The sequence below is a fragment of the Peromyscus californicus genome, unplaced genomic scaffold (genome assembly GCF_007827085.1).
Source record: "Peromyscus californicus insignis strain IS unplaced genomic scaffold, ASM782708v3 Scaffold_6__1_contigs__length_162567912, whole genome shotgun sequence".
In the NCBI taxonomy this organism is placed as follows: Eukaryota; Metazoa; Chordata; class Mammalia; order Rodentia; family Cricetidae; genus Peromyscus; species Peromyscus californicus.
This window is the reverse complement of record NW_026294584.1, coordinates 132,635,239-132,649,243: the sequence shown is the minus strand read 5'-3', so window position 1 is coordinate 132,649,243 and position 14,005 is coordinate 132,635,239. Positions and strand designations below refer to the sequence as shown.

Here is a 14,005-nt window from a genome sequence, read left to right as displayed (position 1 = left end):
CAGGGTTTCTATGTGTAGTGATTGGGTGCCTGTCCTGGATCTAGCTCTGTAGACCAGGCTGGCCTCGAACTCACAGAGATCCGCTTGGCTCTGCCTCCCAAGTGCTGGGATTAAAGGCATGAGCCACCACCGCCTGGCTCTTTTTAAGAAAAAATTTTATCTAACTTTTATTTTATGTGCATTGGTGTGAGGGTGTCAGATCCCCTGAAACTGGAGTCACAGATAGCTGTGAGCCTGCCATGTGGTGACCCGTCCCTCGGGCCAGGTTATTGGGGAGACCCGAGGAGGCAACCTCCTGAAAGATCAATGGGGGCGAGAGAGAAAGGAGACCAGGCGCATAAGGGAAGACAGAGTCAGTCTGAGTCGAGTCAAGGTCCGTTTATTGACTGGGTATTGAGGCTTATAAGCAGGGCTTCAGGCAGGGGAGGGGGAGCAGGGGAAAGCAAATGGAGAGAAGAATGGAAAAATTCCTAAGGAAGGTGTGAGGTTCGCTTTGGTCCCAGGCCCCTGCAGCTGGCTGATTAGCATGTACTCCAGGAAGTTGTACAGCCCACGGTTAGGCCCAGGAACCTGTTTTTGCAAGGTTTGATAAAGTAAGGAAGGTCACACAAAAATTCAAGACACAGCTGTCCGGAGTCGGTCTCCAACAACGTGGGTGCTGGGAATTGAACCCAGGTCCTCTGGAAGAGCAGCCAGTGCTTTTAACCGCTGACCCATTTCCCCAGCCCGCCAGATCTTTCTTGATAATCTAATGATGCTCTGTTCCCACATGTGGGATGCATACATCCATTCTCTCTGCATATTCACCTGAATGTTCAGGAGCCCAAACTATGTGTTCAAACCTTGTCTTGGCCCCTGTCCCCACCCTAAGTGTGCTCCTTTTTCTAGTCTAACAGAAACCTGAGAATTATCTTATCAGCTAGAGGACATCTTGTAGAAATCCATTCTCTCCTTCCACCATGTGGGTTTGGGAGATTGAACTTGAATTCAAGTTGTCAGATTTGGTGGCAGGCGAGTCTACCCAGTGAGCCACCTCACCTGCGGCTGGCTCCACCTCTTCCTTGTCCTCATTGTCTGGGTGATACAGGCCCAGGCCTTTCTGCAAGCACTTCTGCGAGACTCAAATGTTCTCCAGGGCTCTAACCCCTGGATTTGCTCTGGGCTACAGCAGAAGCAGGAAAAGGTCCCGTGGTGCCATTTCTCCTAAGACATGGGCAGTTCCAGTTAATGTCTCTGTGTGGCAATGCATCCATGTTCATCTACCAACTCTGTACTGCTAGGACCTTTATAGTCTTTGTTACAAATACGATTTGCTCCTTCATGAGTATAGCAGAGAGCAAAAGGCTACTAGGGTGTGGTGGTGTGTGTCTGTCATCCTGGCTACTTGGAAGGCTGTGGCAGAAGGCCCAAAAGCTCAAGGCCTTGCTGTGTTATGCCTAGATCGAGGGAACCCCCAAAAGACCACCACGGAGACCGAGTCCCGTATGTAAAAGCAAAGAGCCTTTATTTTCAAGCTCCGGGGCTTGGTCTCTCTGTCTGTCTGATGCAGCCATGAGAGCAGAGAGCCCTGAGCTCAGGTGGGATGGGGTTTTTAATCATAGCAGAGGTTGGAGTGAGGAGATTTCCAGGGTTCAGGACCCTGATTGGCTGACCTTTGTCTAGGAGTATAGGGAATGTTTAGAATGTCAGGTATTTCCCCTTAGATGCAGGCCCCACTGGGTGGGGTCAGCTTATGGCTTTTCCTGGGTCCAGGTGTTGCCTGCCAGACGCTGTGTCTGGGCCTCTAAGCCTATCATGGCAGCTGTGTGGTCAAGCTGTTTTGGGGCCCCCCACAGCTCTAGTGTGAGACCTTTCCTGCTGGCTCTAGCTTATGGCTGTTCACACTGCTCTGACTTCTCAGAAGAGCAGCTATGTCAGTCATTGTGGGATTGTTCTTACAGGAAGGGTCTCACTGTGTACTTCGAACTGGCTAGGTGCTCACTATGTAGACCAGACCTTCTCAAACTCACAGGGATCTGCCTGTCTCTGCCGGGATTAAAGGTATTTACCATCAGGGCTGGAGAGAGAGCTCACTGATTAAGAACACTGTGTGCTCTTCCAGAGGACCCAGGTTCAATTCCTAGGACCCACATGGCAGCTCACAACTATCTGTAAGTCCAATTCCAGGGGATCTGATACCCTCACACAGACAGACAGACATGCAGGCAAAACACCAATGCACATAAAATAAAAATAAATAAACTACTTTAAAAAAAAGAAAAAATAAGCCGGGCGGTGGTGGTGCACGCCTTTAACCCCAGCACTAGGGAGGCAGAGGCAGGAGGATCTCTATGAGTTCGAGGTCAGCCTGGGCTACCAAGGAAGTTCTAGGAAAGGCACAAAGCTGCACAGAGAAACTCTGTCTCGGGGGGAAAAAAAAGAGAGAGAGAGAGAGAGAGAGAAAAGGTATTCACCATCATGCCTGGCCTTAAATTTTTACAAAATAACATTATGTCAAACTTATTGAATAAGGTGTCCTTTCTTATCTTTCTTGTTTGCTTGTTTTGTTTTGTTTTTTTTTTGTTTTTTTTTTTTTGAGACAAGGTTTCTCTGTCACCTGGCTGTTCTGGAACTTACTCTGTAGACCAAGCTGGTCTCAAACCCACAGAAATCTGCCTACCTCTGCCTCCCAAGTGTTGGGGATCAAAGGCATGCACCACCACCTCCTGCTTCTTTCTTATCCTTTTAAAATTGTGACTTTACCATATATGGAGATAATCTTTCTAAACATTTGAATCTGCTTCTGGACTTGCTCTTTTCCCCAGATGATTCTCTTCTCTTCCCCTCCCCTCCTCCCCTCCAGCCTTTCTTCTCCCTTCCCCTCCCCTCCTCCCCTCCAGCCTTTCTTCTCCCTTCCCCTCCCCTCCTCCCCTCCAGCCTTTCTTCTCCCTTCCCCTCCCCTCCAGCCTTTCTTCTCCCTTCCCCTCCCCTTCTCCCCTCCAGCCTTTCTTCTCCCTTCCCCTCCCCTCTTCCAGCCTTTCTTCTCCCTTCCCCTCTTCCAGCCTTTCTTCTCCCTTCCTCTCCCCTCCCCTCTTCCAGCCTTTCTTCTCCCTTCCCCTCCCCTCCCCTCCTCCAGCCTTTCTTCTCCCTTCCTCTCCCCTCCCCTCCAGCCTTTCTTCTCCCTTCCCCTCCCCTTCTCCCCTCCAGCCTTTCTTCTCCCTTCCCCTCCCCTCTTCCAGCCTTTCTTCTCCCTTCCCCTCCTCCCCTCCAGCCTTTCTTCTCCCTTCCCCTCCCCTCCTCCCCTCCAGCCTTTCTTCTCCCTTCCCCTCCCCTCCCTTCAATCTCCGTCCCCTCCCCTCTTCTGTCCCCTCCCCTTCTCTCACAGCCTCATTGTGTGGTCCTGCTTGGCACCTGGAACTTGCTATGTAAACCAAGCTGCTCTTGAACCTGGCAATCCTCCTGCCTCTGTCTCCTGGCGAATGTTTCTTTTTATTAGAGGAGTTTTGCAGTAAATAGTGACGTCTAGAAACAAAAGCCCCTTGTAGCTTTTTGTTCTTACCTTATCCATAGTTAAGGTCTGTGGCTTTCTTGGAGTTGACTTTTGAATACGGTGAAACATTGGACTCTGGTTTCCCTGTACTGTTGAAGACATGTCTTTTCTTCAGTGAGTATTTTTTGGGATCTTTGTAAAAAAAAAAAAACCCAGGCATATGTAGCTGTGTGGGCTGATAAGTGGATTCTTTCTCTCTTTTATTCCACTGATCTACATGTCTGCTTTTGTATCAGTACCATATTACTTTTTGTTTGTTTGTTTGTTTTTCAAGACAGGGTTTTTCCGTTTAGTCCTTGCTATCCTGGAACTCCCTTTGTAGACCAGGCTGGCCTCGAACTCAGAGATCCACCTACTTCTGCCTCCCGAGTGCTGGGACTAAAGGCGTGCAACACCACTGCCCTGCCCTATGTTACTTTTATTTATTTTGCTCTGTAGTATAACTCCAAATCAGGTATAGTGACACCTCTAACATTATTATTTAATTTAATTGTGTTTATGTATGTGCATGCAAGTGTGTGTGAGTGCATGTGGAGGCTGCAGTTGGTGTTGGGTATCTTTATTGGTTTTCACTTTTTTTTTTTTTTTTTTTTTTTTTTTGGTTTTTCGAGACAGGGTTTCTCTGTGTAGCTTTGCGCCTTTCCTGGAACTCACTTGGTAGTCCAGGCTGGCCTCGAACTCACAGAGATCCACCTGGCTCTGCCTCCCGAGTGCTGGGATTAAAGGCTTGCGCCACCACCGCCCGGCGGTTTTCACTTATTTTTTAAGTCAGGGTCTGTCTTTGAACTGAGCACTGCTTACTGATCCAACTAGACTGGCTGTCCGGCAAGTACCCGGGATCCTTCTGCCTCCACCTTCCTAGAGCTGGGGCTACAGATGTGGGCCACTTTACCTGTAACCTTGATGTTTACATGTAGGTGATGGGATTGAACTCAAGGCCTCACTCGCTGCTGCCGCCGTCGTCATCATCATCATTTAACAAGATCAGATTTTTTTCTTCTCATAATTCCCTGAACAAGGCCGGGCGGTGGTGGCGCAAGCCTTTAATCCCAGCACTCGGGAGGCAGAGCCAGGCGGATCTTTGTGAGTTCGAGGCCAGCCTGGGCTGCCAAGTGAGTTCCAGGAAAGGCGCAAAGCTACACAGAGAAACCCTGTCTCGAAAAAACCAAAAAAAAAAAAATATATATATATATATATATATTTATATTTTATATATATATAAATATGTATATATATAAAATATATATATTTCCCTGAACAAAACAAGTAGTAGTCTTTTGGTTCAGGATCGCTTTGGCTCTCTGTACCCTTTTGTGCTTCCAGATGGATTTTAAGTTTTGTTCTATTTCTCTGAAGAAAAGTGTAGGAATTTTGAGTAGGATTACATTGAGCCTGTAGATAGATTTTGGTAGGAGAGCTGTTTTCACAGTATTGATTCTTGTGCATGAGCATGGGAAATCTTTCCATCCTGTACTGTCTTCCTCAATTTCTTTCTTCAGAGTTTTTAAGTCTTATTGTTAAAATATTTTACTTCCTTGAGTAGGTTTATTCAGAGATTATTTGTGTATTCATTCCCCATGCTCCAGCCCCTCAGAGGTCAGGATATGGAGGAAGAACTTAGTGAGGACACTCCATCAGCACAGTGTACCACAGCTCAGAACTGGATTCAAACGACCCTCCTGCCTCAGTCTCTTGAGTAGCTTGGGAAATAGCATGAGTTATGACACCTGGCATTTCCTTTTTTTTTTTTTTGTTATTTGTTTTTCGAGATGGGGTTTCTCTGTGTAGTTTTGGTGCCTGTCCTGGATTTCACTCTGTAGACCAGACTGGCCTTGAACTCACAGAGATCCACCTGCCTCTGCCTCTGGCACTTACTTTTAAAAATGACTTTTTAATTTTTTTGTGTGTATGAGTGTGTGTGTGTATATATGTGTGAGGGTGCTCATGTGCCATGGCAGGCAAGGGGAGGTCAGAGGACATCCCTCCAGGTTGTAAATTTTTTAAAATTCAGGATTGTTTTGGTTTCCTTGGATCTTTGTATTCCCATATGAAATTTAGATTTTTTAAAATTTATGTGAAGAATTGCATTGGCATTTTGATGTGAATCACATTGAATCTATAGATTGCTTTTGGTGGGGTGGCCATTTTCACAGTATTAATCCAGCCAATCTATGGGCATAGGAAGTACAGTGGTTTGAATAAGATGTGCCCTGTAAAAGTTAACTCTCTGCCTCTTGCTTGTGGTTGTTTGAGATATTAGCTCTCAGCTGCTGCTCCACTTGCCTACTACCTGTTACCTCCACTCAGTCATTATGGACTCCAAGCCTCTGAAACCCTAAGTCCCCAAATTAATTTATCTATAAGTTGCATTGGTCATAGTGTCTTATCACAGCAACAGAAAATTAATACAGAAGGTCTTTCCATCTCCTGGTGTCAATTTCTTTTCTTTCTTTCTTTTTTTTTTTTTTTTTTTTTTTTTTTTGGTTTTCCGAGACAGGGTTTCTCTGTGTAGCTTTGCGCCTGTCCTGGAACTCACTTGGTAGCCCAGGCTGGCCTCGAACTCACAGAGATCCGCCTGGCTCTGCCTCCCGAGTGCTGGGATTAAAGGCGTGCGCCACCACCGCCCGGCTCTTTCTTTTTTTTTGTTGTTGTTGTTGTTGTTCTTCTTTCTTCTTCTTCTTCTTCTTCTTCTTCTTCTTCTTCTTCTTCTTCTTCTTCTTCTTCTTCTTCCTTCTTTCTTCTTTCTTCTTCTTCTTGACAGGGTTTCTCTGTGTAACAGCCCTGGCTATCCTGAAACTTGATTTGTAGCCCAGGCTGGCCTCAAAACTCATGGGAGATCGGCCTGCCTCTGCCCCCAGAGTGCTGGGATTAAAGGCGTGCGCCACCCCCCAACCTGACATGATTTACTTCTTGATTTCTTCCTTGACCCAGTCATCATTAAGTAGCGTGTTTAGTTTCCGTGAGTTTGTGTACTTTCTGTGCTTTCTATTGCTGTTGGTATCTGTGCAGACTTACTCTATGGTGGTCGAATAGAACGAAGAATGTCAGGTCAATTTTCCTCTGATTTGTTCACACTTGCCTTGTGTCCTGACGTGTGATTGACTGGGGGGTACATTTCCGTGGGCTTCTGAGAATGTGTGCTCTTTAGTGTTTGGGTAGAACATTCTGCAGATACCTGTAGATCCATTTGATTTATGATGACATTTAACTCCACAATTTCTCTGTTTGGTCTTTTCTGGATGACTGGCCAATTAGAGCAAGTGGAGTATTGAAATCACCCACTATCTTTGAGATGTCAGTGAAGTAGTATTGAAATCACCCACTATCTTTGAGATGTCAGTGAAGTAGTATTGAAATCACCCACTATCTTTGAGATGTCAGTGAAGTAGTATTGAAATCACCCACTTTCTTTGTGATGTCAGTGAAGTAGTATTGAAATCACCCACTTTCTTTGTGATGTCAGTGAAGTAGTATTGAAATCACCCACTTTCTTTGTGTTGGGGTCAATCTGTGTTTTTTTTTTTTTTAGCCTTTTGGACTCAGGTCTCTTGTCTTTGTTATGATTTATGGTGTTAGGCCTGTATTGGACAAGTGTCCAGTGTCCAGTAGAGCTGTTTGTAGTTTTTGGTAACTCCGTTTCTTTAGTACCAGGAGTGCTGCTGGGCATAGTTTTGTTTGTGGGCTGGGTAGGTTCTCCTATTCCCCCATCACCTAGCTCATACCTCCATGGTAGCTAACGTTCTAGCTACATAGTGCCCCCCCCCCCCCCCCCCCGCCCCCCAAGTGTCCTGATGAGAGTGGAGGCGGCGAAAACAGCATGGCATCTGTACAGGGCCTTTCTTCAGATCTGCAAACCTTGCGAGGTATTACCACCTTGCTAGCTGCGGCTGTGACTGTTAAACAGTCTTCTGGAGCTTCATAGTGCTTGGACTCCACAGCACTGAATGGCAGGTAGGTGGCTTCAGGGGTTGATGGCGTCTGCTGACCTCGGGTTCAGGGTGGTCAGACTTCACTCTCAGTTGAGGTCTGCTCCTGGTCACCTAGGGCACGGCTACCTTTCCCTAGTCACTTCACTGCCTGACCTAACTTCATGCTACCTGCACTTTGGGACTTGCAAGCATCTGGCCACCTTGCTCTCCATAGTGCCTCCTTGGTTTGTTTTTCAACCTGGGGCTGTGGGAGGTTAAATCCAGGCTCCCACACTGTGGGTTTATTTTTTTCTGGACTCTATAATAGCCCAGTTTTAAACAATAGGTTCCTTTCCCAGGTGGTGCCTGGCCACTGTCCTCCAAGTTATATACATTGACAAAATGGGATTGCTGTCACTGGCCTGCCCCTCAGTGGAATCACTAGCTTATCAAAACATGCAAATGAACGGTATTTTTCGGTTGTCATGTCACTCCTTTGTGAATTTCCTTAGGTTTCTCTCTTTGTAATAATCTCTTCTCCCCCTTCATCCTGTCTCCTTCACCAGATCACAGAGGCAGCTTCTGGTCTGCCATCTCACCTAGAATTCACATTCTTTCCTTCCTTCTCTTCCTCTTTCATGCTGGTGACCAAACCCTGGGCCTCGTGCATACACAGAAACACTCTAACAACTGAGTTTGTCCCCAAACCTCTTACTACTATAAAATTTTTTTTTATTTTATGTATGGCTTATTTGCTCACATGCATGTAAGTGCACTCTGCATACCTGATACCCATGAAGCCAGGAAGAGAGCATCAGATCTCCTGGAACTGGAGTTACAGACACAAGACCTCTTAACCGCTGAACCATCTCTCCAGCCCCTTCCTTTGGGTTTTTATTGAAAGCACTTGAATGCTTGAATGCATACAAAATAAATAAATGTATTAATTTTTAAATTAGATTTATTAATTTTATGTGCTTTGCTGCATGTATGTATGTGTATTGTTGGTGTCCATGGAGATCGGAATATGGCATTGGATACCCTGTAACTGGTGTCACAGATGGTTGTGAGCCACCATGTGGGTGCTGGGAACTGAACTTTGGTCTTTTGCAAGAGCAACAGGTGCTCTTAACTGCTGAGCCATCTATCCAGCACCAACTTTTTGGTTTTTCGAGACAGGGTTTCTCTGTGTGTAGTTCTGGCTGTCCTGGAACTCACTTTGTAGACCAGGCTGGCCTCGAACTCACAGAGATCCACCTGCCTCTGCCTCTTGAGTACACCACCACCACCTGGCAACCAACTTTTTTTTTTTTTCAAGAGATAGCTAGTAGAGATATCCTGAGTGATTTGTTAGTATGTGCCATTAACAAAAAATTGTTATCTAAGTTGTGAACTTGATAGTAAAATTCCTCTCTTCTCCTTGATGTGTCTAGGATTTTAACTTTGGAATTTTAAGTAAAGCAGAGCTAGAGAGCTGCTCTACTTTTGGGGAGTTGGTTCCCCAAAGCCAGAGAAACATCCCATATTCACTGGAGGGTGAGTTCTGGCTGGCTATACATAGCAGTTTCTCCCAGAGAAACTAGAAAAAGCCAGGTGTGATGAGGACAGGTAGAAAGGTCATAACCTCAAGGGCAGCCTGGGCTGCACAGCCCATCTCCAAAGAAAAGGCACATTAACACACAGCAGAGAGGAAGAGATAAGGGCAGGAGCTTAAAATGAATGGAATAGCAAGTGGACAACAGAGAAAATGCAGAACTACAACCTGGCTACAGAAGAGAACATGTATTCACAGAATGAAGGGAATGTCCCACAAGGGATCATTGGTGTCACGGCTTTCCCATCATGCTTCATTCCCATCCTTCATTTTATTAAGCCTGAAAACCAAATTTATCTTTGGCCTGAAAGATTCTTGGCCTGAAACCAAATGGATCTTTCTTTTCCTTATCTTCTGTGTGAGTTGCATAAACCGAGCCCGCTTCTGTACGGGCACAGTGCCCACCCACCCATCTTCCAGCCTGGAAGTTTTTGCTGAGCTCTCACTTGCTGATGTCCTCTTGTTCTCATGACTGCTGTGGTCTTTAAATAAACGGTCCCTAGTGTTTTAGCACTGTCCTGCAAATTAGACCTGTTCAACAAAGGCATGGCATCAGTACTTTCTCCAGCAGCAAGTTTTAACTTATCAAGTCTTTAACAAGATGTTTCTGCAGCCTCTGCTGATTGGCTGCCACATGTTCCTCATGTACCAGCTTTCTCCAGTTCTGCCTCAGAACTTCTGCCGGATCACCTGTTCTCAGTAGCACTCAATGCTAGCTTTACTCTCCCAACTACTTTGGATATGTTGTTTTGGGGATTTCTCCCTTGTTTTTACTATGGAAGTATCCCCCAAAAACTAACTTCACTGTGTAAAAACATTATTTACATTTCTGAAGAGCTGCCTGAAGAGGGGCTGACTGAACTTCCTCTCACAGTAGTATATGGAGAAGCATTTCCTGTAGTGTGGCCATAAACTGATGTACATTTTTGTATTAAACACAACAGATCTCCATGTCCATTATACCTTCAAGTTCCCCATCCCACCTTCCAATGGACAGTTTAGAGAGGGCTATTTAGGACTTAAAAGGAGTATGAAAAACTAGGCACATAATTTGAAAGGAAATGTGAATTCAATTTCTCAGAGAATATGAACAAGGGAAACATACTGTGCTTGGAAAAATACAAAGTTCTTTCAGTTAAAATTGTGGAATATACTTCTAACAACACTAGCAGAATTGCAGTGTACACTCTACCCATCTGAGAAACCAGAATCATCCATTCATTGTAGAACATGAAATGTGCTGGGTGCTCAGATACTTTTAATGAAGGATTGATTTTTTTTTTTCCTGTGAGGGATTACATCTGAATAACCCTTACTATCTCTGTCTTTCGAGGAATACAAGGTAAGAGTCAAAAGCATTCAAGCCGGGGCATGGGGAGATAGCTCAGTCAGTAAAGCTCTTGTCCTGCAAGCCTGAGACGGAATCCACAGACAAAAGTTGGGTGTGGTATCACAACGCGTAATCCTAGCCAGGGTGAGCTGAGAAGTGGGACAGGTAGATCCATGGAACTCGCTGCCTAGCTTACTCAGTGACATTCCATACCACAAGTGACCGACCCCAGTCTCAAACGAAAAGGTGACAAGCATCTGAGCACCTCAGATGTCCTCTGACCTCCACAAACATGTGCAGACATGCATGCACATACCTGCACAGCACGCGTAATCCTCTCTACATGAACACACACACTCCTTCAAGTACAAAGTATTAAGCTGGAAGTTTTGTGGGGTGGGTACTGGAACTCAAACCCAGGGCTTTATCCATGCAAGGCAAGCACTCGACCACTGATCCGTGCCCTCGGCCATGAAACATTTATCTTCACAATAAAAGTATCCTGAACCCCTGAGCGGACTCATTACTCAGTGAAGGTCCTTCCTGTGAACCCGCTGGTGGATGTGCAGGTTGGAGCTCTGGCTGAAGCTCTTCCCACACTTGCTGCACTCATAGGGCTTCTCTCCGGTGTGCACTCGCTGATGAATGAGGAGTTTGGAGCTCTGGCTGAAGCCCTTCCCGCACTTGCCACAGTGGTAGGGCTTTTCCCCAGTGTGCACTCTGAGGTGGATTCGAAGGTCTGAGCTCTGGCTGAAGCCTTTCCCACATTCACAGCACTGGTAGGGTTTCTCTCCCGTGTGGACGCACCGGTGGATGTGGAGGTTAGAGCTCTGGCTGAAGCCCTTCCCACATTCCCCACACTTGTAGGGCCTCTCTCCCGTGTGGACACGCTGGTGGATGTGCAGGTTTGACCGCTGACTGAAGCTCATGCCACACTGCTCACACTCGTACGGCTTCTCCCCGGTGTGGACTCTCTGGTGGATGTGCAGCTTGGAGCTCTGGCTGAAGCCCTTCCCGCACCTGTCACACTTGTACGGTTTCTCACCTGTGTGGACAGCGTGATGGACGAGCAGACTTGAGCTCCTGGTGAAGCCCTTCCCACACCTGTCACACTTGAAAGGTTTCCCATCCATGGGGACCGCTGGATGGGCAGCAGACAGGCTCCTGGCGAAGCCTGTCCCACAAGGCTCACACCCACAGGCTTTTCCTTTCAGGCGGTCTCTCTGATGAAGCATTAGTTCTGAGTTCTGAAGTTCTCACCACACTGACCACATCTGTATAGTTTGTCTGAAGCGGAGGGGGGTTTCTTGAGCTGACCGTCTGGGTTGTGATAAGCGCCTTCCCGGAGTCATTACAGTTACAGGTTCCTTTGTGTGGTTTCTCTGAAGACTGCAGGTGACTAATGGTGGCTTCCATCTACAAATGTCTTTACTTCACAGTCAGAGGGAACTAAGGAGCCTTTGAACTGGACATTTTGGCAAGTTGTCTCACTAGGGGACAACAGAGGTACCGGTTGGTTCTGTTACATCAGATGTGAGTTTAACTTGAAGATTCTCTGAACAGTGGTCTATGGGGTGACACTCCCCGCTTATTCCTTTTCTCGGTTCTTTCTTCAGGTAGGAAGAGAACTTTTTTCCTCAGAGGCTTCTTACACAACTTCACAGAGGAGACCTGTCTGGCCATTTGGCTTGGAACTTCAAAGATAAATATTTTTTCACTTTCAGTGTTTGTGAAATCACTGACAGGAATCTATTTCCACATCTGTATGTACTTCTTGAAGATTCACAGTATAAATTCAACTTCCAGGTACTGACTGGCCATCTCTTCCAAAATTAGTCACTAGGAAAACTACTACGGTAAATCTGAAGTCTTCTCTCTTTCTAAATATTTTCATTTCATGTGTATAAGTGTTTTGCCTGCATGTATGTCTGTGTACCACATGCCGGCCCGGTACTTATGGAGGTCGGAAGAGGGCATTCATTGGATCTCCTAGAACTGGAGTTATGGATAGTTGTGAGCCACCATGTGGGTGCTGGGAACTGAACTTGCAAGGGCCACAGGTACTCTTGGTCTCTGAGCCATCTCTCCAGCCCCGTGCAGGCCTTTCTCTTGAAGATTCTCCACAGAATTTGTGTTTGACTCTCCTAGAAAACAGAGAATTTAGTGATAAGAGGAAAGGATTCTAGAACAGGAGGATCTCAGGCCTGAACATTTGGTAACTCGAAAATTTAGTGTGCTCGCTTTCTTGTTCCGTCTCCTCCTCCTCTCCCTCTCTCTCTCTCTCTCTCTCTCTCTCTCTCTCTCTCTCTCTCTCTCTCTCTCTCTCTCGCCTGGGATTGAACCAAGGATCTCAGGCATGCTAGTCAAATACTCCAGCACTGTATTGTACTATAGCCTCAGTCCTTAGTGTGTGCTTATAGTTATATCTTTTGGGTTACCATCGGGAGAGGGAAACTGGGTTCAGAAGACAGGCATTTTGCTGGGCAGTGGTGGCACGTGCCTTTAATCCTAGCACTTGAGAAGTAGAGGTAAGTGGATCTCTGTGAGTTTGAGGCCAGCCTGGTCTACAGAGTGAGTTCCAGGATAGCCAGGGCTGTTCACAGAGAAACCCTGTCTCGAAAAACCAAAAAAAAAAAAAAAAAAAAAAGGATAGGCATTTCTTCCCTGCTTTTGAGCAGAGCTGATAAGATATTCTTTTACTCTTCTTGTGAAAGACCAGAGTCCTGTACCTTTCCAAAAGTATCATTCCATTTCACTTATTTTTGACTAAATGTCCATTTAATCAGTATACTACTTTCATAACTGTTAGAGCTATAAGAAACAAAATGGAAATCTTTTTGCCTGACAAGCTAGTTCTTGGATGAAAGACAAATACATCAGCAATGATAATACCAAATTAAAGCCTATAACATATATAATACAATATACTATAAGCCAACCAGCTGTGGGAGCAGACTGCGGGTACTAAAACTCAAACTTTCATGCCTTAAGAATTCTGAAAAGAAGAAAAAAAGGAAAAAAGTACAGTAGGGAAAGAAAATATGACCCATTCAGTGTAAGTGTTACAGCTCAGATGGAAGGTATCCTGGCAGCCGGGAGCCAAGGAATACAAGTCACACCACACAACAAACCTCACACAAGAGGTTTATTGGAAGGGAAAAAACAGGAGGGTGGCTGCCTCTGCTGGGTGAGAAACAGCAGGGAACTGAGTAGGAGACAGTGTTTACACAGTTTTTTGAGGGGGCGATGTGTGTGGAACTTTCCAGGGTGAAGCTTTTCAGGATGGGGATCGGTGCGATTTCAAGTCCAGAGCTTGGGCTTTTTACTACGTAGGGTGCAGGCTGGGTCTAGCTGTTAGGGCAGTTAGAGGGTTCTGTGGGTGGAACCTGGCAGTTGGAGGTCCTCGGGAGAGGGGCCTGGCTACTAGTGTGTCTCAAGGGGCTTTATTTAGGAAAATGGAAAGCAGCTTCTTGTAAGGAGCAGCAGCCCCCAAACCTCCAGCACTCCTCTGAGATGACAGTTGGCTTTCTTTAGAGGTCATGGTCCTTGAGCCACACCAAACTTATTCTCCAGACTAGCTGTGTAGTAGAATACTATTTTAAAGTGTGTTACTTTTGTTTATGTTGCATTTGTTTAGCTCTGTG

The 14,005-nt window shown here is 45.9% G+C and overlaps 1 protein-coding gene across 1 annotated transcript; it reads right to left on the bottom strand.

Moving 5' to 3' along the window:
* Positions 1 to 9,200: 9,200 nt before the first annotated feature.
* Positions 9,201 to 12,060, bottom strand: Znf239 (zinc finger protein 239). Its single transcript, XM_052719898.1, has one exon. The coding sequence runs from the start codon at positions 11,594 to 11,596 to the stop codon at positions 10,889 to 10,891; it is 708 nt and encodes a 235-aa protein (XP_052575858.1). The 5' UTR covers positions 11,597 to 12,060; the 3' UTR covers positions 9,201 to 10,888.
* Positions 12,061 to 14,005: the final 1,945 nt, after the last annotated feature.

Bases quoted from the DNA above. Each gene is read 5' to 3' on its own strand.
- Znf239 (XM_052719898.1), bottom strand. From the start codon at position 11,596: ATGCTTCATCAGAGAGACCGCCTGAAAGGAAAAGCCTGTGGGTGTGAG.